Below are 26,482 nucleotides of genomic sequence, written 5' to 3'. Positions count from 1 at the left end.
TTACAAATACTGGGAAGCAAAGCCTAATGGCAATGCCTTGCTGAGGGGTAAGGAGTCTCAGTTCCTGTGGCAGCAGTGACCCTGTGGGAGGGATGTACTCCAGTTCTGGCTGGCAGTTCCCTGCCAGTGAGGAGCTGGGAGGGAACTGAACCAGCGTAGCTGAGCTGGACTGGACAAAGGGATGTCCTAAAGCAGGGCACCACGTTAGCACAGAAGGCTGCTGCTTCAGGTCTGGCTGGGCATTGTGGTGTTCCTGGTGGAGCAATTGCACTGTATGTCACTTGTTCTATATACTTTGTATTCTATTATTTTCCCCTCTTGTCCTATTAATCTGTGTTGATCACAAGTTTTAACTTCCTGTTCCTGCTGTTGACAGAGGAGTGAGCACTGAGCTGCCTGCCAGGTTCAACCCTGCCACCTGAATGCAGTGGCTACAAGTAACCTTACTAAATTCTGGGATGTGGGCCCTGACATGGAATTACTAAGTAATGCTCTGGAGAGCTCAGTAGGTGTGATTTACTTGCTAAATGGCCAAGCTGTTTTTCACTTGAAAGAGTGAGACAGCAGTATTTCCGTATGCCGGAATGTTATGCTGCAGAGTTGCTCTTTCATTGGACACATTTAAGTCACTGACTGAGAAGCAGGATGTGATTTACTGTTTGCAAAAACACAACTGCTTTGATCCAGTGATCTGGGAAGATGCCTTTAAGGGGATAACAAGAACTGTTTTCATTTCCATCACATGTGGAAGAAATTTGGTGCATGCTGAAACAACATTTGGAGGTTCCTTCTAGGAGTTAGGAAGTTATCCTTCCCTCAGGTGATGACTGCCATCAGTCATTTGGCTATAAAATGGGCTGAGATGTCTGCCTTGCTGTCAAACCAGTAGAACAAGTTCTCTGCAAACCTGTTTGTGAAGCTTTCCCATCAGAGTGGATGGACAGGTCAGCAGAAAGAGAAGTAGTCCTCCAGCACAGAAATTGGAGTGTGTGGCTGAGTAAGTGGGTTTAATGAGAGAGAACTTCCCATCATGAAAGGGAAGGACAAGCCACAAAGGTTGCAGTCAAGTGAGCAAGGGAATAGTGTAGGGTTATGTGGCAGGGAAGTAGCAAAACTGTAACCACAGCCATGGTGTCAGACTGCTATAGTGCACTCAGGGAAGGATTGTCTTAGTAACCAGTGTGTTACTCCACATCTTTTTCTGCAATACGCAGCCTAATTTCAGCTCTGATTGACCTTCCCCTTTTCATTCCTTCCGAGACCTGGATTATATTAGACTTGGATTTCAACCTCACAAATGATTTCAAGAAGAGCTTTTGAAATTATGCTAGCTTTAATTAGTGTTTTTTCCTCAAAATTAGCTATCTTTATAAAGGGCAAGTGACAACTTCTGTCTTTTCAAAATATGCAGTATTCAAAACCTTGCCTGGCACAACCCTCATGCTGAGTACCTTCCCAATGGTGCTGTCCATTAGTTCTGTTGCCTTTTTACCCAGCTAGCACAACCCCTGAGCAGTAGTGGTGGGAGTAATTGCACTGAGCTTCTAAGCACCAGTTAACGTGGAGGAAGTTGTCTGCTTCCTCCTCCACAGCTTGAGAACTGGGGCACAGCATCTTCTCTTTGCGAAGGTCTATTGCATGCAACTTTCAGTCACATGAGGAAGTGGCTTGAGGACTGTCTGTGAGTCCACAGCTGGTCTATCTGAGGTCTCTGTGGAAGAGGTTGACAACAGGCATTGCAGGCCCGGTTGTAGCAGGGATCCTGCTCTTCATCTCAAGTGACAAGTGGCTGTGCCAAATGCACTTGGTGCTGAAATGCTTTCCTATATGTTTTCCTTGGCACGTAGACCAAGCAGAAAGCTGTAGCAGGAAGGAGGAGAAGTCTGATGGGGTCCGGCAAGGATTTGCATTTGGGGCAGCTGCTGGCTGTCTTTGCACAGGGCTGGTAGCCAGTCAGTGCTGTGCTCAGGGCTTGCTGCTGTGCACAGACAAGCTCCCCTTGCTGTTGGCTGAGAAAGCAGCTCTGAGACACGCTCACCTCCATGAGGTGGCAGTGACCCATTCTGGTTGTACGTATGTTGATACACAGACCAGCCCTGGGAACGCCTTGTGCTTTTCCCTTGCGCAGTAGTGTGACAGCCAGTAGCTCTGGGTAATGGCCTGGAGGACAAGAGGCAGCCTAGAAATCCTAGCATGTATGATTTGCCTCTCCCTGAGAGCTGGGGTGGTGTGACAAACATGTGAAGAGTCGTTAGGTGGGTAGGGAAGCCAGGCATGAAGCAAAGAAGTTTTTTCTTGTCATAGAAGTTTAAAAATCCTGAGAACATTAAAAAAAAAAAAAACAACAAACCACCGTGAATCTTAAGGATGCTGCTTTCTTTTCTCTTGTTGCAGCTATGCTATAAATATGTGAGGAGCACAGAAAAAGTTTTTGTAAATGTTATGGAAAGGAGCCAAAGAGCAATCCATGTCCCTCAGCATCAGCACCATACATGGGCAAACTGAGAGACCAAGAGTGACTCTTTGCCAAATCCCCTTAATTGATCAGTAAAGCTAGAATGTTAGATTTAATGTATATGACAGACCTGGAAATAGGCAGGAACTTTGGAAAACTGTACAAATATTCCATTGCTAAATACATGTTGTGATTTAGCTCTGTGTGTGATTTGTGGAGAGATCCCACTCACTCATCACTGCAATAAGCCAATGCCAGCTTACTAAACCACCGTTTGGCTTAGAGGGTTTTCTTTGGGATGATTCTCAACGTGATGATCGTCCGCAAATCTAAGAATTATCATAGGATAGAATGCTTTAAGTTGGAGGAGACCATCTTGCTCTGATCCCCTGCTACTGGCTGCCACCCATCAGGTCAGGCTGCCCAGGATCCCACCCATCCTGGCCTTGAGTGCCTGCAGGAATGGGGTACCCACAGCTTCTCTGGGCAGCTGTGCCAGGACCTCACTGCCCTCTGCGTAAGAAAGTTCTTTGTAACATCCAACCATCCAGTGGCTATACAAGAAGCAATGGGCACAAACTGAAACATGGGAATCTCCACTTAAATTTATAATAAAAATATCCAGAAGTAATAAGAACCAACACTTTGCTGTGAGGGTGTTCAAGCGCTTGGGCAGGTTTCTCCAAGAGGCTGTGGAGTCTCAGTCTCTGGAGATGCTCATGTCCTGACTGGCCATGTCCTTCCCATCCCACACCAGATCTGTCTTGAGGGCTCTCCTACAGCATCTCCAGAGGTGTCTGCAAGCTCATGTGATTTCACAAGAGATTGTAACGCCCGTACTTACAAACAATGGAGATCCCAAAAGCAAAAGAGAACTTTTTATACAATTACACTGAATCCAGTGTAGAAAACATGTAAACGTAGTTTTAGTCTAGCAGAGAAATAACTGGAGGGTGGATGCAGGGGTGACATCTGGCTATGATGTAGCTAATGTCACAAAAGCAACCAGTTCAGACCAGACTTCTGTTCTGTAAGTGCTTCACTTGGTGCCAACATGGTTCCTAGTGCAAAACTGGATGCTTGAATTTTTTGGAAGAAATAGCCATGCTCTTCAGAGAGGTTCAAAAGTGGAGTAGGTCAGGTTTGTGCGTTGTGGGTTTTTTTGTTTGTTTGTTTGTTTTTTGTGGGTAGAGCTTGCAAAATCAGCTGCAGCTCATGAAGTATAAAATCTAAATACAGATAGTAAGAGGACACAACTAACAGGCTGAAGCCAGTAATCCTAACAAAAAAACAAACAAAAAAAACAAAACCAACACACTAAACAAGTGATTTTAAAACAACACAGTATTTTAGAACTAGAAAATACTCTCAGTAGGGAAACGTCAACAGCAAATCTCTAGATAGCGGATACGAACCCTACTGACAAAACCTCATGTCTTGTTTACCTTTTACCACACTGTACAGCAGTTATTAATTCACAGATTTTCCTCAAAGGCCAACTGAAAACCACAGCTAGTGGAAAACCAAGCTGGTGAGGCTTTCTCCTCAGAGTCATATGCACAGCCAACACCTCTCCTACAGTATTTGCTCCAAAACAACTTTCTCACATCTACCCGACTAGTTTCAAGATGTGTTTTGCTCATTCACTTGATTTAAGTCTTAAATGTTCTTTTCCTGTTGACTAATAGGTCACCTGTCCTGCCACTGCAAAAACATTAAGGCCTCTTTTAATCCCTCTATCAGATATCAATAGTAAGAACTCAAAAATCAACTCAGCATTCCTCTATAGCAGTGTTTATTCTTTACCCAGAAATGGATCACCATCAACTTCAATATCTTTCTGCAACCTGTAGCTAGTAACAGGTTCTCATTCAACTTTTTCCCATGTCTAAGATGTATATCATTGGCAAACTGTGCACCTTCTTCACTCAGCACCAGGTGGGACCTTGACAGCAGTACAACAGACAGGGCCAGCTTAGTGATACCATCTTCCAAGAAGGCTGGGCTGGAAATCATGACAAGATCAGACCTACACTACTTAAGGAAACGTGAGATCTAATCAGACAACTCATATTGTAGTAGGAGGCTAAAATATTTCCAAGATCATGTGTTATTGCAAGAAAGTGAAAAAAAAGGTTATTCCACAAACAGAAATGCAATACAAGTGAAGTATCCATTAACAGATTTATTTTCTTTCCATTATCTCAGCATAACTGATACCTACATTCCTTAATTAAAAAAAAAAAAAAAAAAAAAGAAGAAGAAGAAAAAAAATACAGCTATGTGAGGAAACTTGGAATCCCCATACACTGTTAGCTTGATCTTTGCTCACTAACACTGGTTACAAAATTAAATTCCCTCTTGCACAGTTCTGGACAAAATCAATAGACAAACATTAGTCACTGGGTGTGCCATCTACTGGGAAAGCTTTCAGAATTGCCTCTTGCTTTTTCATAAGTCAACTTAGGTTCTTTTCAAAGTACAGTTAAACCAGTTTCAGTACTGGTGAGGTTCAAACATTTTAGAGCTTTTTTGCGTAGCTGGTTAAAGCAATCTCAAGTTCTTCAAAGCCACAGGCACATACCTACAGTTATTAGGCCAATAGTAAGAGAAATTATCCCCAAGCGTTCATCAAAAACACAGAAATAAACCTTTTTAACATTTGAGTTTACAAATTATATAAACAGAATCACATTCTCCTGCGCTTGTATCCCAGGAAGAAGTGACCTTCAGACTTTTACAATAGCTTTTCCAAGATTTTCTCCCTTTAGCATTCCAATGAAAGCTGCTGGCATGTTCTCGAATCTTTCAGTGACTTGTTCGTGGTACTTCAGTTTTCCCTGTCAAGAATAAGAGAATATTCCCAGTCTTCATTTGCCAGCTGCGTCACTTTCACAATCATCAAGATACTAAGTTGCACATATGTTCCATGGGAAACGCTGGTACCTTTGCAAAACTAAGTTTGTATGCAGCAATTCCATGAGAAGACCCACTTTCAGGGAGATTCACCCCTTGGAGTGAAATAGGGAACAAAAACACTGCAGAGAAAAACTCATCAGGACACACTGAGCGCTACCCAGTCCTCAAAGAGCAGGTAGATCATTTAAATTCAGCTTATATTTAGAAAAAAAAAAAAGAAGCTCTTCACCGTCAGGTAATTGTTTAGAATGTTTCTGAAATTGTAAGTTAAGAGCACAAGCTATTACCACAAATCTGAACAAAGCAGAAGGCGTCAAGCATATTATAAATGGTTTATGCGTTTCCCAGAAGGCTCAAAGATCATGCCATCTCTTCACCAGCTAAGACAAGGGGCAACTCCCCTAGCAAAGACAGAAACTATGATGGGAGCACTCATTACAGAAGATTACCCCTTTCCCTCTTACCTCCAGGACCCATTTGAGCAGTGCCTTCACACCCTCCTCCCGGCGGTTATACCAGCTGTACACAATAAACCCTTTCATGCTAAGTTCATTGAAGATCATTGGAAACTGGATATAAGATCCTGGCAAAGAAAGGAAATAGCTCTTATTAAAATAAAGCCCAATGCATAGAGAGGTTTTAGCCAGTAAAAGACACTGAGATATGTTGCTCCAGGCAGAAACAAATTCTATTATTTCTGAACAGGGTAACCGACCACAGGTTCAGGGACAGGGAGCAATACAGGAAAACAAAGACCTGATCTACCTGAGGCTGAACACCCACCAGCACTGCTGAAAACAACTTCATTCAGATGTAAAGTGACCAGTGCTGGGGGGGGGGCTTTCTGCTTAATCCTCAATGTACTGTTTTGACAGCTTGTTTGAAAGCCTGCTAAACCATCTCACTAAAGTTAAAAAAAAAAAGTTATATATGAGAGAAAAAAGAAAAAAAAAAAAAAAAAAAAAAAACAGGAAAAAATACATTTTCTTCAATAATAAAAAATTCATGATACCCACTCCCATCCCCCCCACCTGAAGAGGCCCACATTTAAAGCCATCTGGGAGTCTAAAGTCAGTAGCCATCAAAGAGAATACTGCTGCTGAAGCCTCCAGTTTCTTCCAGAAAGTAGTTTTGGAAAACTTAATGCTATTAAAAGTGAATATTAAATTCAAACATATTTACCAGCAGTTGCATCAGTAACTGAAGTCCTGCACTTACAAAATGTGGGAATAAAAACAAGCCAACCACACACAAACTAAAATGAAGCTTTTCATCTAAAAACCTCAGGGAAATCTATTCTCATAACTTGAACTATGGACTGTGTAAATGATACCATTCCACCACATTTGCTGCCTTCCACCAATCTGCATCTGCTCAGAGCCCTGGGGAATGTCATTTCAGCCAAGTCTTGCCTCCATTTCTAAACACAAGTTCTCCACCTGATACGAGCATGTAGTAAGGAGAATGTCCGTGTGTACACATAAGAAGTGTGGTCACACATCAGATCCCCCAGAGTTCATTAGTTTGTTATCTGAATGTACACAAACACACAGGCAACTGGCACATTGAGAAACACAGCAAAACTTGAGCACCTTGAGCCACTATGTCTTTTACCCTGCCATCACCAAATAGTGACTAAACTTAGACACACAAAAGGAGGTCCACACCTTTCTGAGGCACAGTGTCATTGTACTGAGAGATGGCTCCACAGACTGCAATCCTTCCATATTTCTTCATGTGATGGATAGCAATACTGGCAAATTCTCCACCCACCTACAAGAACCAGACCACAAGCAGCATTAGAGAAAATCCACAGACAAGACAGCTGGTTTGCCTCTCAGCATTTGTTTTTTGTGTTGCTTATCAAGACAGCTGCAGAAAAAAGACAAGAAAGGAAGAAGTATGCTGTAAGCTCTTACAGCAACTATGTCTCAGTTAGATGGAACTCAGTATCGAGTTCCTGCAATAGGCTAAGGAAATGGACAGCCTGCTCAAGATAAGGATCTTCCAGAACTCACATTGTCGAAGAAACAGTCATAGCCATCAGGAGAGGCCTTACGCAGGGCTTCATCCAAGGATGTAACCGTCTTGTAATTGAAGGCTTCATCAAAGCCTATTTTTTTCAGGTAAGCAACCTTGCTATCTGAGCCAGCGCAGCCCACCACTTTACAACCCTGCAAGAAAGAAAGAGCATTTAGAAATGTTTTTCAACACAGGTTCACACTGCAAATGCAAGAGTGCAGGGTGGAAGGCTCATTTTTGAAGTCAGGTGGTTGTGAATATGAACTCCTAAGCTCCAAAGCTTTGCTATATCCTCAGGAGCTTGTTTCATCTCAAAAACTTATTGAATGCATGTCTTCACCGTTGTTTGTGCTGCTGATCATTTATGGCCTTGTTCTTCTGTCTCCCACAATAGCCCTCCAGTGTGCAAGTCTGACCAGTTCAAGACACACACCCCTATTTTAGCAAGCTGTCCCACCACGGAGCCCACAGCACCAGCTGCAGCATTGACCAGCACTGTCTCTCCTGGCTTCATCTTGCAGACCTCAAACAGACCAAAATAAGCAGTGAGGCTGTGAAGAAAAAGAAAAATGCTCAGTGTGGAAAAAAAGAATTCAGACATGGAAGTGTGACTTGATCTCATTAAACTAAAACACCAGCACAACTAGAACAAGGTTGAGATTTATTTATGCTTGTGGAAATACTACTAAAAAGAAAAAAAACAACTATACAACTTCTTAATTTTGCTTATGAGCCGAACATTTTAACTTGTCTTATTTTTCTGGACTGGCTGTAAACTTTCTAATGCATGTTACTGGGAAGCATGATGATTGATGTACAATTCCATCTTATGTGAAAACAGCTTTCCTTGTGCTCACAAGTTGGAAGGCTAAGCAACATGACCAACTGGCTCTCAAGCCCAACAAGCTTCTCTTTAATTTCTTCTAGCTTAGTGCTTCAAGCTTAAGGACTGCTATTTCACTGTACTTTGTGACAGCTGTATTGTCATTTTGGGGGCAATTCTGGCAATAGATAAAAGCAGACTAGCCCATATCCATAACTCAAGTTTGAGTCCTTCCAATCAGGTTGATTCAGACTGGACTTGATTTTTTCCAGCCCTTCCTAGATCCTCTTCCTGACTGACCACATGAAAAGGCATGCTAACCTCCAAGCCAAATTTCCTCCAATCCAAAAAGTGGGTTAAACTTCAGGTCCTCTACAGGGCAAAAGCATCCTGAATTACAGCTTTATTTATTTATTTAAAACAAGAGTGATCAGACAGCACCGTGGCAGAAAAAGATCAGGCAAAAAGATTTTTTTATTGCAGAGCAATATCCAGAGGATAGCTTCCTTTGGACCTTGATACTCACCCTGGCATACCAACTGTCCCAAGTGCTAGAGACTTGGGGAGTGATTCTGGCCAATTTGCAGGCAGGAGATTCAGGTCCGTCCCATCAGAAATGAAATGAGTTCTCCAGCCTCTATTAGCCACAACAAAGGTCCCTACTGCAAAAGCTGGATTCTTGCTTTCTACAATCCTGCTCAAAGGAAAAAAAATAAATAAATAAAAATAAAAATCTATGAGACAAGTCTTTTGGGGGGTTTTCCTCTTATTTCTGTTGTGCTTTGATGCAGGAGAAAAGAATACTTTGTGTCAGGACATCTAGCCCATACCTTGCTGATGTTTTTCTTAAAATGGTTACTATCTCTTGTCACCATGGGAAAGCTGGGTGAGATGATGCTAGACTTAGCCTGAACCATGAAAAAACTGATGTTCTATATAGATGCCATTCCTTTTTTCATTTGTTGTTTTGGTTTTTATTTTGATTGTTTGCTTGCTTTACCAGCATCATCTGCTATGAATTCAAACTAGGCTTCTATGAGCTCCAAGGCATAAAAAAGGACAGTGGGATTGAAGGATGTAAAAGTATGAAACTGAGGTACAAATATGATATTAAAGGCATTTCCTTTCTCAGAAAACATGCACCTAATTTAAAAGTTGAAGATCCTGGATATGGAGCCTCTTGAGACAAGAAAAAACTCCTTAAGGAAGGCAGTATCTAATAACAGAAGTTCATACTTAGGGTATCTCTATGCCAAACGAAAATTCTGCTTTCTTAGCCCAGTGAGAAAATTGTCCTGGAAAGAAATAATTAAGCATCCTCAAAACATTGAAAATAGATTGTTTTTTGTTCAGCTTGTTCTATTCCCCGATGTTCTTCCAGAGAAACACAAGAGTCAGAGGTCGCAGATGTTCTTGGGCAGCAACATAGAGACAGCGCAGCAGGAGCAAGCTGACAAAGGGAAACATCTATGTAGCTAAGTCATTACCACAAGGTTGGATTACGGTCATATAGCATCTGGCATTCTAGAAACAGTCACAGCTGGAACAGATATGCATAGTCTTAGGTATGCAATTACTGCATATCAGATTTTAAAACATGAAGTTGACACTTGGAGTCATGTTTAATGGTTGGCCCCTTGTGCTGCTCCTTGTAACTGTCTCTAGAAATGACAGTTTGTTGGCCTAGATGCTCTCCAAGAAGGCAGAAAAGGTTATTATAGAAAATCATAAAGAAAATTGTAATCTTTAAAGGAAAAAAAAAAAAAATTAAAAATAGTACAGTATTCCAATCAATATGAAAAAAAGGAATGCAGATTCTGCAGTATTTGATTTGCATCAAAAGAACATGGCACAGGCTGTAAATGTCAGGACATTCCTTTGACATCTGCCACATGGATGGATAAGATGAACAGGTCTTACCTGGCAACCTGTGTGCCAACCATTACATCCCCTTCCTTCATGTCCCTTTTACTGACCGGTCTGTAAAAACAGGCAGAGAGACAGCTTACTGTAAGTAATCTTCCAGAGTAAGTGATCTTCCAGAAACTATACAGTATTCTGACCCAGAAATAACATAACTAATGACTTTGAACACACTGCAAGTAGCTTGCCCTTGTAATGACATAACTGGGTATTTTCCATAGACAGTTACTGAAACACCCCATCAGCACCAAGCTGAAGTGTCAGGAATAGGACAGCACTAGTCTTCACTGCTGGTCTACCACTACAAGAAAGCTGAGACTCCAAAGAATTATCTCTGAGATAGGGTCTAACAGACTTCTTCATAGCTCTGGGCAAATACCCAGTCTCCCTGAAATTGAACTGCTGTCTGTTACCAAAAACATATCAGTAATTTCCTATTTAGAATGCATATCCCCAAGTACAGGCTTGAATAGATAAGCAAAGCAGATTCTGCAGCAGGGCTGCAGCCTCCTTTGGGCTCACTGTATTCTAGCACAAAAGTCACCACAAGGGACAACGACAGGGTTCAGGAAAACTGCATGTCCACAGTATAACTATCCTAATGTCCTGCTGAATCTGACATGGGTCTCCACTAATGTATACATTTTATACAAGGCAAACAAGCATCCTGGGACCCTGGCAACAAGGGATGCTCCCAGTACACATTTATTAAGGTTTGAGAACACAAGTGAGTAAACATACCTCATGTAAGGATCAACACTAAGAAAAACTGATTCAAGCAGCAGCTCTGCAACAAAAGACAAAGCAAACAGCTGGGTAACAGTGGTAAAGCACAGGTTCCACAAGTCAAAAAAGTCACAAAAAAGCTATAGGAACCCCCAATAGTTTAAAAAGTCCTATTGGCATCAGACAGGAACAAACTACCAGGAACAACTAAGGCATTCTGTAGCTTTATCTGGATTTAGCACTATGCTCCTATAAAAGATATCTTTGGAAGAATTGCTGGAAAGCTAGCTTCTCTTCAGTCCCATTTGTCTATATCTGCCTTCTCACTTCATAGAAGATTCAACAGGCCAGACCTCCTAAACAAAGCACTTTTCTTTCACCTGTGTACATCTTCCCAGGATTCATCCAGCAGAGGGTGGTAAAAGACTTTGGTGAATGTCATATGCAACAATTACCTTGCTCCCTTGAACAGAAGAACACCTTCCCTAGGTGGTTTAATCTGCAATAGCTGCCCACCTCCATCCAGTAATGCTTTTTTTTTTTTTTTTTTAATGGCCAGTGCAGCAACCTAACAAATAGAAGATAGCGATCTATTTTAACACATATTTTCCTGTCGCTCAGAGTGAGCAGGAGGAACAGTCAAGGCTGTTGTAACATCAAAAGAAAGGCCACGTTTTAAATGACTCTGTGTTCTTAAATAATTATAAGTTAAAGTACTAAGTATGTATGGGTGAGTTAAGAGCCACACATGCCATAAGAATCCATAGAAGTACAGCTAAGAAGAAACCACCCTCCAAACCATTAAATTGTAAGCCTAACTAGTATTACTATTACTCTAATGAGGTTTCTTTGACGTGCCGCCTAAACCAAAGTAAATCTTGTGAAGGATAAATAGTGGGATGCGGTTCAAGACAGCGTGGTGCAGATGACCATGTGAAGCCAAAACCGTAGGTTCATTCATTTATCAGTATCTCTTGGGTTTGGCCAAGATTATTTTACTCCCAACTCTTTTCAAGATAGAAACTCACAAGTAAAACCTGTGCATTTATTATTCCTCTTTTTCTTCTCTCTTACTAACAGGGCAAATATCACAGATAAGAAGACAAGCCCCTATCAACTCCTGCTCTAAGAACACCCAAAAAGGGGCTCAGTCCCACCTTAATTACTCTCTTGTCCCCCAGGTCTATCCTTCAGCATTCTCTCCCGCTACGAAAAAAATAACAAAGAAAACCGGAGGTTACCATCTTCTCCAGCTTCCAAAGGATTTTGTAAGATAAAGCAGATGACAACTTTACAATAATAAAGCATGTTTGCATTTTACTAGAAGTACCTCATTTGCTGCAGCCAGTGCCTTTCTCTCTTTTTAAATCATGCTAATTGTTTTCTTACAGCAGTCGGTTTTGAGGGCGCACTGCTTCAGCGATTTTCTCCAGCATGCTTTATTTGCCAACACAGCTGAAAACCATGAGGCATCACTAACACGTTTTTAGTGCAGTGGGACTTTGAAAGGCCCACCAGAGTTGCCTGAAGGCTAAACACAGTTTAGCACATCCAATGTTTATTGTCAGATGTCTTTAAACACACTAAACTTGCCAAGATACACATCCTTGAGCAATTGCCCTACCCTGCCGGTTTGCCATAAGCCCTGCCAAGCCTTTTACAAACTGTGCGTGAGGAACACATGGACAGACCTACAAACGCACGGCCACTGTCTGCAGTAAGACAGCCTCCAGACAGCGATAGCACTCCACTCACCTCCATCCTTCAGGTTTGCCAGCGCCTCCTGTTTCATTTCAAAGTCGCTGGTTTGGGGGAAACCCTCAAAATGCTTCTTCATTACCCACACCTTGGCAGTCACCATCCTGCACAATAAACAGCACAAAGAGATGCTAAACGGTGCTAAGCTGCGAGCAAGGGCTGCATAGCGCCTCAGGGGACCACAAAACACAGGCATCTTGTCCGCCTGATAACAACACCTGAAGCCACCACTCTCTGACACGCACTCACGGCCGAGACCAGCGGGGTGGGAGGTCAGCCCCGCTGAGATGCGCGTCTCCCGCGGCGAAGAAACTCGGGAGGTAAAATCCACTGGTTTAAGGAAAACGAGAAGGTTTAAGAAAACTGGGAAAAGCCTTTTCCCGGTCAGTAACAACCCCATCAGTGGAAAGTTTCCGCGGTTGCCAATCTCCGGGCTAAAGCCTGGCATCGTATTGTCAATGGTGTTTTCCAAACAACGCACAAACAAACAAGCGGCTTGCACGTGTTTTTCCCTGGTAACCTCATTCTCACAAACAAGCAGGAAGAAGTTCATACTTAGAACGGGCGGTGATGGAAAGCTCCGTCTTCTGCTGTCAATACTGGATCACACGCCTCCGCCACCGATCCGGCCTGAGCTCCCAAAATCACGACACACGTCCTAGAAAACAAAGACAAGAGTCTCTTGGAGCTTTTATCGCCAGAGCAGGCACCGCCCCTAATTGCATTTGCCCCGGAGCAAGAGCAAAGTTCAGCCCTGCCCTCCAACTCCGGTGTGCTCGTCGGCCCGAACCGGGCTCACATGACAAAGCATTCCGTATTAACGAGCGAGGAGCCTGACCCAGCGCCCCTCGAATGGGAACAAAGGTCGGGGAAAGCTTATGAGCAACAATTACAATTACACTTGGACCGTTTTTATTATTGTTATTACCTTACTTTTGAAGCGGCTGGCTGCCTCGCTCCAATTTATAGGAGGGAGATGAGATTCTTTTAATATCTGTACACCCGGCGTGCGATTAAGAAACAACGGTTCATGTGTTGTTCCGACCAGTTTATTACAAAACCTGATCAGGGAGACGGGGAAGGGAAAGAGGGCGATAGAAAAGATGGGAAAGAAGCAAGAGTTGCGTAAGGCAGGGATGGTCACCAGCAGGATCCAGCGGGGGGGAGCGGGGGGCGAGAAGCAGCAGCGTGGCCGGCCTTGGGCAGCAAGCAGGTAGACGGGGAAGTCGCAGAGCCAGTCCTTGAAGCAGCAGCAGCGCTCCGGCAGCAGGCACAGGAGAGTTCAACAGCATGAAGGAGTCACCTCACGAGGAATCTGATTGTCAGGAATCCCTCTTCCTCATGAGGAATGTGCTGCCAGAAACCTCTGTTCTGCTTCATGAGGAATCTGCTGCCAGAAGCCTCTCTTCTGCTTCATGAGGAATCTGTTTCCAGAAACCTCTGTTCTGCTTCACGAGGAATCTGCTGCCAGAAACCTATCCTCATGGTTTTCAGTTCCTCTTTTATCCTCCTTGTTCTCCTGCCTGGGTGACAAGGATGGGCCTTGAGCAAGAGTCATTGAGTACCCCCTGAGATGGCCATCATCCTGAGATAAGTCCACACAAAGGAGCACTTCACAGCTATTTAGCTGCAGCTCATCTCGCTCTCCTTTCCCCTGGCCTTGTCCATCTGCGTCCCCCAGGCAAAGGATCTCACAACCTTTGCCCAGGACTTGCCGGGACTTGAACAAGTCCATCTGTGTCCCCAGCAAGCTTTGAGACACAGACGTTAACAGAATAATATCTTACACCACTCCGTGACTTAAAGGTTCCTTTAAAATGGGATACAGATGATCCACGATGGTGAGAAAAGGATAGCAAGCATAAGGGTAAAGGAGGGAAGGGGGCAAGGAATCAAATATTTAATATAATAATTACAAAAGATTTCTCAGGCTGGGCCCTGATGTGCTTGACTTCCCCAGCAGTAGAGGAGGTTACAAACTACATAGGTGATACAACACATTTTATAAAGCACAGAACCATACAAGTAACAGACGTAAGAGTCAATAACCAATAACAAATAAATATAACAGAGATACAACATTACCACCCACAACTACACAAAACATAGTTCTTTTGCAACCAAAATACAAAATGTAATCAAGAGGTATATTCAGTATTCTAGCATGATCAAATTTTCAATATTTCTGTCACAAAACATTAGAGTCCTTTCTGTGTTCAGTCAAGGTCCATAGGAGTATTCTGAAAAATAAAATGAGATACTGATTTGCCCTTTTTTGGGGGCTTTGTTAATATGGTTAAAAAAATGAGGCAACAATCCAGCAAGTGTTAATTTTATATTCCTTTTTCACGGTGTCCTTGGCCTTCCAAGGATATTGTTAAGGTATCCCATTACGGTTAGGGAAACCAGCCTCAGGTTAGCTGAGCCAAGCGACACAGGCTGGCCCGGGAGATCAGTGTTTCCCTTTGTTGCGAGCTTTCTAATACATCCACCCCTCACCGCCCCCACCCCGCTCACTTGGGAGGGGCGGAGGCATCAGTTTTCTAATGGCTTGGATAGTTCAGGTTCCCTGAGAGAGGCCTGGGGAGAGACCTGGGGTTTTGCTTTCCTCAAGATTCTCGAGCTTTTGTTCTGGCCACCATTTAACTAATTTCTCAAACCTATCTGTTGCCAGTCCATCCATCAAATTTCGTGGAATAACCCTTTTCCAGCCCAGAGTCCAAAGTTCGTTACATTTGTGAAAGATATTCTGCCTACTGGTTTTTACTGGCAATGAGACCCTTCCAGACCCACTGAGCTTTGGGCTAGGTGGCCTGGGGGCAAGACTGGCTGCTGCAAGCCTTACACCTCTGGGCTCAGATTTACTGGGAAAAGAAACCACCGGCCCATATTTTCTTCCATAGTTAGTTAACTCTTGGGCTACCTCCCCCCACGTCCATACTTTGCATCCTGACTGCAGATGGTTGGGGGTTACAGTTTCTTACAACACTGCTCGGGTTCTTTGTCCCTGTGACATAGCTTGTATCCTTGCTTGTAATTGTATGCCTATGGGTTTCATTGATTCCCGAAGCCCTCTAATTAAAGGGGTCATTCTCTCAGGATCAAGGGGCATCATCATGGGCGATTCATGATGTGGCTGCAGCTTTCTATCATACATCAGTTGGAGACAAGCAGCCTTTTGAACACTCTCTACTAATTGGTCAGTAGTTCCAGTAATGGCAAGAGGGTCTCCCCTTTCTAAAGTGTTGAGACCACCTGCCCAATAGGCAGCCCTTTGCGTTAACGACCAGGGAGCACGATTGTTACCAGTAGTTAAAAATACTGGTCCCCAGTAACCTTCTGCTTCCTTTTCTGTTAACTGAATCTGGTCGCCATCAGTGAGACTCACGCTCCATACATATTCTGTTTCCGATTCCTTTGGAGAGCGGCTAAAGTCCCTTTTCAATTTTGCTAGTTTGGTGGCCGAGAATGGAATTTCCTTAACATTCATTTGAGGATCTAGATCCTCGCTGTTATAGAAGGTATATTCTGTTTTTATCAAGGGACGCAATGGGGCTATTGGGGTTTCTAATTTGTCTAATCTTTCCTTTATTTATTGTAGCTGCTCCTGAGGAAAAGTTTTTTCTTGAGGCAAACTATGGGTGACAGTATCGCTAGTATCCTTACATGTTAACAGTTCCTTGAAAGCCATCTGCAACAAAGCTGAATTGCGTTTCTCTCTTTCTAATTGTTCCTCGAGATTAACTATTTGATTCTGCAGAGTTTTTACCAATACTTGCGCAACTCTGATTCCTGTAGTGCTTCTATGGTTTGAAGCTGCGTAAATTTATGCAATAATCTTGATGATATCACAGAATCACAGAATCATTAAGGTTGGAAAGATCCTCTAAGATGAGACCTCTGAGATCACCAAGTCCAACTATCAACCCATCATCACAGTGACCACTAAACAATGTTCCTCTGTGCCACATCTACATGTTTCTTCAACTTCTGGAGGGATGCTGACACCACCACTTTCACAGAATCACAGAACCACAGAATGGCCAGGGTTGGAAGGGACCTCAAGGATCATGAATCTCCAACCCCTCTGCCACATGCAGGGCCAACAAGCTCCACATTTAACACTAGACCAGGCTGCCCAGGGCCCCATCCAATCTGGCCTTGAACGCCTCCAGGGACGGGGCATCCACGGCCTCTCTGGGCAGCCTGTTCCAGTACCTCACCACTCTCTCTGTAAAGAGCTTCCCCATGACATCCAACCTAAATCTTCCCTCCCTCAACTTAAAACAGGTTCCCCTTGTCCTGAAGTTATGAACCCTTTCAAAGAGTTGATTCCCCTCCTGTTTGTAGGCTCCCTGTAGGTACTGAAATGCAACAGCAATAGCAATGAGGTCACCCCACAGCCTTCTTTTCTCCAGGCTGAACAAACCCAGCTCCCTCTGCCCGTCTTTGTAGGGGAACAGCTCCAGTCCCCTGATCATCTTTGTGGCCCTTGTCTGGACCCTCTCCAACAGCTCTCTGTCTTTCTTGTACTGGGCAGGTTGTTCCAATGCATAAATATTCTTTCTGAAGAGACATTTTTCAAAATATCCAACCAGAATCTCCCCTGGCACAACTTGTCATCCCATCGCTGTTACCCTGGAGAAGAGAGTTACCCCTCTGCTGTCATCTATCACAAGGCAACAAAATGTAACAGGATTTAGGTGGGAAGGTTCAGCCTCTACTACCATCCCACCAACATCTGCCTCTGATTTTGCGGGACAACATCATAAAACAGGAAGCATGACTTTCAGAGTAGCTAGCTCTTGTAGCTAATCATGTGATAGCCACTGTATTTCCGTCTTAAGACCAGTAAGCACTGTACTGTGAAACTTTGTTGCCAGGGGGTTTCAACAATACATTAATTCTGTGCATTTTCTTCATAATACGCTTCACAGACCATTATAGTTATTTCTGCAAAGCAGCTGCTATGCTTAAACTTTGAAAAAGGAGAGTCCATGAAAACAACAAAAAGAATCTTTAATTAACTTGTAATGAGTCTCTGAAAAAAAAAAAAAAAAAAAAAAAAAAAAAAAAAAAAAAAAAAAAAGAAAAAAAGAAAAAAACCAAGTTATGCATTTTTTCCTGATATTCTTGAAAAAGAACTATTAAAACTTTTAGTGAAATTGAAATTCAAGATAACATTTATTCCGATGTCCTTCAAACTCTTCTTGTCTTCTGGTCTAGCTCATCAAGTTATCAAAAAATAAAGTTTTCCATTAAACTTAATCAACCTTTTCCCTAAAATCAGACAGCTAGCAGAGAAAAGATTGGCATCAGCCTTGTGCAATAACCATCCACATAAAAAAGCAAAGATCCAGCCTGAGCGCAGATACTGCAGGTAGTGCGTGCTGTAGCAGAGCTGCAGGCAAAGTACTGTCAATCCCCAAAATCAGAACACAGAAGGAGATTCACATTTCAGTGCAAAACAGGGGAAGAAAACTTGGGAGTAGTGTAAAATTTGAGTTGCTGGCAACTAGAAAGAAAGGCCAGGAACTAAAGAATGGATGAGACTGTGAGCATTTGGCTGGAAGCTGAAGAGATGGTGGTGATACCCAAATTAAATCTGGGAATCTTCATGGTAAAGTACAGTAAAGCTCTCCTGGAAGCTAAGTCAAATAGTAAAACAAAGCTACAGTAAAGCTTATGAATTTTCTTTAAGTAACCTCAAATAATATTTGTATCTTGCTTGTTACAATATGTTTTTCTAGCCTGGGTTTGCCCATGTCTAATGTTGGGTACCACATTTTTAAGAAGCATGTCAGCAATAAGTAAATTCAATGCAAATTTGGGGTTAAGCTAGCAGTCCTGCTGCACTCACAACTGATTTGCAGACATGGCCATGGTAGTTATTTCCTTTTATTTCCACTTTTAAGTAGGGATAGCTGCACTACAGTTTCAGCTGAGACAGAAATTGTCCTGTTTACAATGTCTGGTATGATGCTGTGTTTTGGTTCAAGCAGAAGAAGAATGTTGATTAGACTGTTTCTAGTTGCCTCCCAAGCAGTGTTAAACTGAGCCAAGACTATTTGCAGTGAAGAGCTAGGAGCTGGGAGGGGAATTGGGACAGCAGACTTAAATTGGACAGAGATCTTCTATAATATGCCATATGTCATCAATCAGCAGAGAGTGGGAGTTCATCTGGCTCTTGGCTGCGCAGACATGAGCTGGGCATTTGTGGAGGAGTGGTGAGCAATTCCTTGTGCATCACTTGTCATATTCCTATACATATATGTTTTTATTCTTTTCCTTTTCTCTATCTTAGTAAACCATTCTGTCCCATGAGTTCTACTTTGTGGGTTTTTTTTCAATTTCCTCTCCCATCCCACAGGGAAGCTGGGAATCTAGGAAGCAAGTGAATGACACTATAGTGCTAAGCCACGTGCAGGGATAAAATCACAGCAGCTATGCTGCAAGACAAGGATATGCTAAAAAGTGGGTAGACTATCTCCCTTGGAAACACTGCTAGGTAAACGCTGAAAAGAAAACACCAAATCACCACCACAGCAAAGTTGTTCAGGAAAACAGGATCTGATCCAGTCCCCTTTCCCAGATCCAATTTAGGCAGTTTTCTGCAGCATTTCAAAGGCATTGATATAAAAAGCTTCCTAAATATTTGAATATATATTTCTCCTCAGAAGGACTTACTGGCAGTAAATTCCTGTGAGTAGAGACTGCTAAGTCAGTTATGTATCAGAGGTTACCACAGCATGCCCTACATGTTACAGGACTTCCAATTATCTGAATTGGATACGGCCTGATGTTGTAAGTGCCAACAAGTCATAGCAGATCTTGCCTGTTCTTTTTCTCTGGCTTAGCTATGACAAAGCTTTCTGTGTTAAAAAAAATAAAGGGTAAAGGCAAGCCACTCCCATGCTACATTTGGTAGATATTGCACTGCAATTATCTGAGTAAGCATGACAATGCATTAAAAAATAACAAAGTTTTGGCTTCATTTCTTCATGCAAAGCTGTAGAACCCCAGAAGAAGGTAAAAGGTTGAATGTGAAAAGTCATTGCATAGTAAAAAGACAATGTCACATGCACTTTGTTGTCATTCTGAGGTGTTCAGCTGCTCTGCTGAAGAAGCTTGCACAGGAATCCGTAAAGGGTAACTAAAACCTGCAGAGAAACACTTCAGCTGCCCTTCACTTTTCAGAAATCAAACATAAAATTAAAATCTTAAGAACTGTTTCTGCTAAGAAAGAATAATTTGAAGCCTACAGATTAGAATCAGGCATGGACAATGAAAAGCTATGCCAAAGTTTCGTGAAGCACATGTTGTGATTTCTTGGCACTCACAAGACACTCTAGAACTTCTTTTGGTCCCATTTTCTACTCTCCTTACTTAAAAACTGAAACAGTCCAAACAGTCCAAACTGAAACAGTCCACATGATGCTGCAGCATCATGAATTGCAAAATTTCGTCAGAGCTGTTGAGACATACTGCAGCACAAGTCCATCAGAAGTTTCACTTCCTTCACTTGCAGGAACATGTCTGTTACTGCCTCACAAAGAAATATTTCCTTTGCTTTATTTTACAGTTGTCAAAACAATTTTTTTTTTTTAAAGTTACATTAAGCTTAGTTTTCATGAGCCAGCAGTGCGCTCTGGCAGCTCGAAAGGCAAATGGGATCCTGGGCTCCATCTGGAGAGGGGTGGTCAGCAGGGAGAGGGAGGTGATTGTCCCTCTCTACTCGGCTCTTGTGAGGCCCCATCTGGAGTACTGTGTCCAGGTGTGGAGCCCGCAGTACAAGAAAGACAGAGAGATGTTGGAAAGGGTCCAGAGGAGGGCGACTAAGATGATCAGGGGGCTGGAGCACCTCCCCTATGAGGACAGGCTGAGGGAGTTGGGCTTGTTCAGCCTGGAGAAGAGAAGGCTGCGGGGTGACCTCATTGCAGCCTATCAATACCTGAAGGGAACCTACACCCAGGAGGGGAGTAAACTCTTCAAAAGGGCTGACAACAGCAGGACTAGGGGAAATGGATCCAAGTTGAAGGAGGGAAGATTTAGGTTGGATGTTAGGGGGAAGTTCTTCACAAGGAGAGTGGTTAGGCCCTGGAACGGGCTGCCCAGGGAGGTTGTGGATGCCCCGTCCTTGGACGTGTTCAAGGCCAGGTTGGACGGGGTCCTGGGCAACCTGATCTGAATGTGGATGTTTGGTGGCCCTGCTAGGCAGGGGGTTGGAACTACATGATCCTTGAGGTCCCTTCCAACCCGGGTGATTCTGTGATTCAGTGATTCAGTGATTCAGCATGACTCCACTTAATTTAAAACCTAAACTTGACTACATCAAGCAAGTTATTCTGTTTCAGAGGAAAGTGAGGTTGGCACCTGATATTGTAAAACTACTGCAAGAACTTCAGGGCTTACTAAGCCTGCCAGTTGGCTGTTCCTTCCCTCATTTCTATTGCTCATGATCTACTTCTACAAAGAATAAGCACCCCAGTCCACTGTAGAACTATAATGAGACAACTTCGCCCCTTTCTGCTATAGAGCTTTAAGTACATGTAAGGGAATTTATACACATACTTATGTGCCTATAACTCCTCCAAGGCCACTTCCTGAATTTATGTAATACTATAACTGCACATTCATTGCTGAGTAAATTCTTGTTCAGGAACAAGTTCTCCCTCAAGAAGAAAGCTCACTGCTCCAGGTTACGTGTGGTACCTGAGACACACCTGCTATCTGCAGGTCTGCGTATCAGAAGAATTAATTAGTACTGCCAAACACATGTAATAATTAGACTGAAACAGATAAATGGAAAGATGAAAGGAGAGAGGATAAAATAAAGGAGGGGTTATAAATGAGATTCTAAGCAATTACAATAGAACCTCTGAAAGCATAAAACATTGACCAGTGTCTGCTGTATCATTATTTGCTGCACACAGCTTTAGACTGCAAACGGTACTTGACAAAAAAGGTTCACCCACTCCCTTAGTACACACTGAGCAGTGCAGTACAGTAGATCACTACTGTATTCTAGAGAGTGAAAACAGCTGCATCCATGGTGCTATGGCAGGCAGTTCAGCATCACAGCCAATCACTTACTTTTCCAGGTAGGATGAAGAGAGTGAGAAAGGTCAAGGGGTAAGACCTTGTGGTGTGAAAATCGGACAGTTTGCTAGGTAAAGCAAAAACTACATACACAAGCAAAGCAAACCAAGAAACCCTGAGTAACGTGTGGTACAAAAAGTCCCAGGAAACTGAACCATTGCCTTCACTGGTGGATCTCAGATGCTCATGATTGGTGCAAGACAATCTATACCTAATTTAGACTGAGAATCTTTTTTTCTTTTCATTAAGAATACTGAATCATATCAACCTATATAAGAGCAGCAAAGAATGAGATAAACAGGTCATTAATGCAACCTCCTGCGATATCCTAATAGCCAAATGCTGAGATAAATTGGTACGAAAATGAGGTAAGGTAGACTGGACTGCCACATCTGAAGCACTAAGGTCAGTGGTGCAAGGTCAAAAGATTCCTCACAGATCATATTTCTGGGTGTGCTGGTCAACAGCTGGATATACATAAGCCACCAGTGTGCTCAGGTGGCCAAGAAGACCAATGGAATCCTACCAGAAATAGCAAAGCCAACAGGAGCAGCGAGGTGATCCCCTCTCTATTCGGCACTGGTGAGGCTGTACCTCAACGGTTGTGTTCAGTTTTGAGCCCCTCACTACCAGAAAGACATCAAGGCCCTGGAGCTTGTTCAGAGAATGGCAACGAAGCTGTGAAGGGTCTGAAGCACAAGTCTTAAAAGGAGCAGCTGAGGGAACTAGGAATATTCAGTTTGGAAAAGAGGCTCAGCGGAGATCTTATCTCCCTCCTGAGAGGAGGTTGTGGAAAGGTGAGGGTTGGTCTCTCCTCCCAAGTAATAATGATGGAATGAGATGGAATGGCCTCATGATGTGCCAGAGGATGTTCTGGTTGGATATGAGGCAAAAATTCTTCCCAGAAAGAGTGTTTATGCATTAGAACAGACCGCAGGGAGGTGGTGATGTCACTGTCCCTCAAGGTGTTCAAGAAATGTATGCACGTGGCACTGAGGAATGTGGGTTAGTGGGCATGGTGGGCATGGGTTGATGGGTGGACTTGGTGATCTTACAGGTCTTTTCCAACCTCAATGATTCTGTTATTCTAAATTGGCAGCAATAATGTTTGATGTCTTTATTAATGATCCGGATGTGGAATACAGTATGCCATCAGGCAGTCTGCCTGATTGTCTCTACTTGTCTCTACTTACTTACTTTGGGAGGAATGGTCAACATACCTGAAAAGCATGCTACTCTGAAGGAACTTAAGAGGCTGGAAAAATAGGTTAACTAGTACTTCAAGAAGTTTGAGATAAGAGACTTGAAGATGTCCTTGCAAATTACGTAGAGACTTGCAAACAAGATGCCCTCAATCACAAGTTGTTATACAGAAGCTTGCAAATTACTTTCTACTTGGTCTGTACACTCTCATCAAATAACATTTTAGTTTCAAATGTCTACAAAGAACTTGAACTTACGGACTTTGTACTTACTGCGTAGGTGGAATAGGTCACATATAAGGAGAGATACATATTAGGTGGACCAGGAAGTCTGTAATCTCTGAATATTTCAGCCAGTGAGGAAAGGAGGAGTCACAATGCGTTGGGAAGAAGGATTAAGGGAAAGCTGTGATTTGTGAAGGGTTGAGAGACCTTACAGAGATTTGCCCTAGTGCATTCTCTCCCTCTATTCTAATAAAGAAAGCTAAAGACTCTCCTCTATCTCTTTTGGAGATAAAAATAATTGAACTAGCCTATTGGAGCAGACATTTTCTCAACAGTTCAAAAATTATTGCAAGTTCTACATATGGGACAGAGTAACCCCACAGAGCAATACAGGTCAGACACTGGTTGACTAGAGGACAGAGCAAGCATGAGGGTGAGCAGCATGCCATTCAGCAAAGAAGGCTTGCCACATCCTGGGACGTGTTCAGAGGTGTGCAGCCAGCAGGTCCAGGGGACAGCCCAGGCCCACCACATTGAACTTAAAGTCAACCACATCTGGAGCACACTGCGCTCAGCTTTCAGCTCCCCACTGCAACAGTCCCTAACATGCGCCAGCAAGTCCACTGTAGGATCACAGGGAAAATAAAACTGATGAGGAAAACCTTGAAAAATTATTTTGTCCCCCAGAAATAAAAACTACTGGAGTGTGGGATTTGCACATAAGGGATTAAGAAATCCAGGTCTCCTGTTACCTCAGCCTTGGGGATTGAGACCCACAAGATATGCATGACAAGCAGATAAAAAAGGAGTCTTGTGGTGGCAGGATGCTTCTGTTCTGGTTGAGGAATAAAGCAGAGAATGGTTTCAGCACAGAATCTAGAGTCTTGAATAGAATCTACAGTGTCCAGAATGAGAATATTTCACTATCTGCGAAATTAATATTGAAGTTAATTCTTTATAAATATTAATATGACCTCTAAGAAGAACCTAAGTATAATATCTGACTCTCCACCCAAGTATTGCTAAGATTAGGAAAGTATTTTAGGGAGGCATAGGGATAGGAAAGGGGAAAAGAGAAAAGAGACTAAACGGTAGAAGCAAGAAGAGAAACAGAAGACATAGGAAAACGTGCTCTCCCTCTTCCACCACAACAGAAATGCCTTCCTGGTAAGCACTGTACCCTCACCTCTTGGTGAAGAACACACAGAATAGCATTATTTCACTAACACTGTTATCATATATGAGCACAATTGCACCTACTATATTTATCAGTGGCAGTCCTCTGTCTGTTGTGTCAGTCAGTTCAACACATTGTCTATGTTTTTTAAAGGTTTGTGAAACTGTCCCAGTGAAAGTCCTTGAGGGTGCTCTGGCAAAGTCAAAGTACTCAGTGCCACAAAGGGAGGTTTACAGCTTTCTACAGCTGCTTAGTAATGAGAGTACAGAAAAAAATGGAAACCAATCCATCTGAGGGGAGTGCTTAGCAGTGGAGTAAATTTGCAAAACAGGAATTTCTAGTGAGATGCAGAAAGTTTTGTTTTTTTATCCCTCAAACCACAAAGTGATCAGATATTGGAACAAGTTGCCTGAAGAGATTGTAAAATCTGTCTTCTGCAATGTTCCTAACTCGACAGGCTTGTGAACAATTTGCCTTGTTTGGCTTGGTTTTGAACTCTGACCTAGCTGAGGCCAGAAAACTTCCAGAAATGCCTATCAACTTAAATTATTTTATAACTGTGACATAATATAAACTTGTACTCAAAACTCATAATTAGCTCCCTGTATAACAAAGAGTGCTTGCTTGGTATAAGCAACTGCAAACATTAACACAATGTGAACTAAAACAAGTCTTAGGAGCAGAGAAAGTTGTGACTTCATATTTGTTTTTATTGTTTTTTTTTCATTAAAAGTTTCTATGTGACACTTCTCAAATCAGCTAAAGAAACGGAAGAACCCCATGGGAAATTTACTCTAGTATATTTATCTCAATGCCTAAAATACTCTTTCCATAAAGCAATGAAGCTATACTACATGTTTACCTTAGTAGAATATCTACTCATGTTACTACCTGATAAATATTTTGTATAATGCACATTATGGTGTAAAAAAACAAAATATGTGTCAAAATAAATGTTTCTTTTCTTTCCTAAAACAACACGCTATATTCATTTCAGCATACTAACTAGATGACATTAAAAGAGTACATTTTATCACATCAAAGAAAGTACCCAAACTTTTAGGGCATATGAGATTATAAAGGTATTACAGAATCAAGTTTTTGAGAACTTTTGTTTTCAAGTTTTGAGAGAAGTTATATCTCCTGCACATCATATGCAAATAACAAAAATACATGGTTATCTTCATGGTGGGAAGCCTCTCATGCTGTTGTTTGAAACGTGGATTTGTCATCCAGAGAGCAGTAAATCTCACGTTTGGAACAGACACTGCTTCTTTATTTCAGGACTGCGCAAGCCTGGGTGCTAGGTGGTTTCTCACAGATGAAGTACGGGCAGGAAACTATCCGCACAATATTTATACACAAAAGTAACAAAACCAGTAGTTTTTCAGTCTGTTCTCCTCAGGATGATTTATTACAAATTTGCATACGTTTTTAACACCACTGATTCCATGCATTCTCAGGGGAGCTGTCTTTACCTGTGCAGGAGTCCTTCTGACCCATGGGCATTAGTTCTAGTATTGTAACAAAGATAGTTCAGCTAAGGATTCATGGATCTTGGATTTTCTTGCCAAGCTAGTCATCTCCCCAAAGCATACTACTGTCTCTGGGAAGTCCCTGGTTAAGGACAGAAAGTACTTATTGCTCTGATGCCTAATAAAACTGTAGCTCAGCTTGTTTGGAATGAGCCTTCAGCAATACCAGAAATAGTTGTTCTTTATTTGCTTTTTTTTTTTTTCTCTCTTTTCCTCTAGGTAGGATTTTCAGTTCACCAAATAAACGCAGTAGTGTGAAAGCACAGTTGCATAATCAGTCAAATTTTTCCTGACACTTTGATATACTTTTCTCAGTATGGTGGTCAGATGTCATCAGCTGACAGGACATGGTTCAGCACTCCCTGATTACAGGAGTGCCAGAAACAGTGCCATCAAAATAATGTTTTATAAACAGACACAGTGACAAAGGTAATCTACTTCCTGAAGCGATACAAAGAGATCTTCCTTTAAAACAGATCCGTAAGTGAGATCATTTCAAATGATTAAAAAAAACACCTGAATAAATAACTCAATAAAATCATTTGACTAGCGCAGCTCCCTCGACCTCATTGGTAACACTAAAGCCCAGCTGGTAAAGGAATACAGAACTCCATCTGC

The 26,482-nt window shown here is 42.4% G+C and overlaps 1 protein-coding gene across 1 annotated transcript; it reads right to left on the bottom strand.

Annotated features, from left to right (window-relative positions):
• Window positions 1–4,620: 4,620 nt before the first annotated feature.
• On the bottom strand, window positions 4,621–13,322 carry PTGR1 (prostaglandin reductase 1). The gene is made up of 10 exons (XM_052701404.1): window positions 13,182–13,322; window positions 12,624–12,730; window positions 10,884–10,929; window positions 10,140–10,199; window positions 8,746–8,913; window positions 7,830–7,947; window positions 7,393–7,548; window positions 7,042–7,147; window positions 5,839–5,957; window positions 4,621–5,295 (listed from the first exon to the last, which is right to left on the bottom strand). Exons 2-10 carry the CDS (start codon window positions 12,727–12,729, stop codon window positions 5,185–5,187), a joined length of 990 nt encoding a protein of 329 aa, XP_052557364.1. The 5' UTR covers window position 12,730; window positions 13,182–13,322; the 3' UTR covers window positions 4,621–5,184.
• Between the last annotated feature and the right edge of the window lie 13,160 nt (window positions 13,323–26,482).

The sequence above is a fragment of the Tympanuchus pallidicinctus genome, unplaced genomic scaffold (genome assembly GCF_026119805.1).
Source record: "Tympanuchus pallidicinctus isolate F22 unplaced genomic scaffold, pur_lepc_1.0 scaffold4, whole genome shotgun sequence".
Classification (NCBI taxonomy): domain Eukaryota; kingdom Metazoa; phylum Chordata; class Aves; order Galliformes; family Phasianidae; genus Tympanuchus; species Tympanuchus pallidicinctus.
Note: the sequence above shows the minus strand (reverse complement) of the source record. Positions and strands in the feature narration are given on the sequence as shown.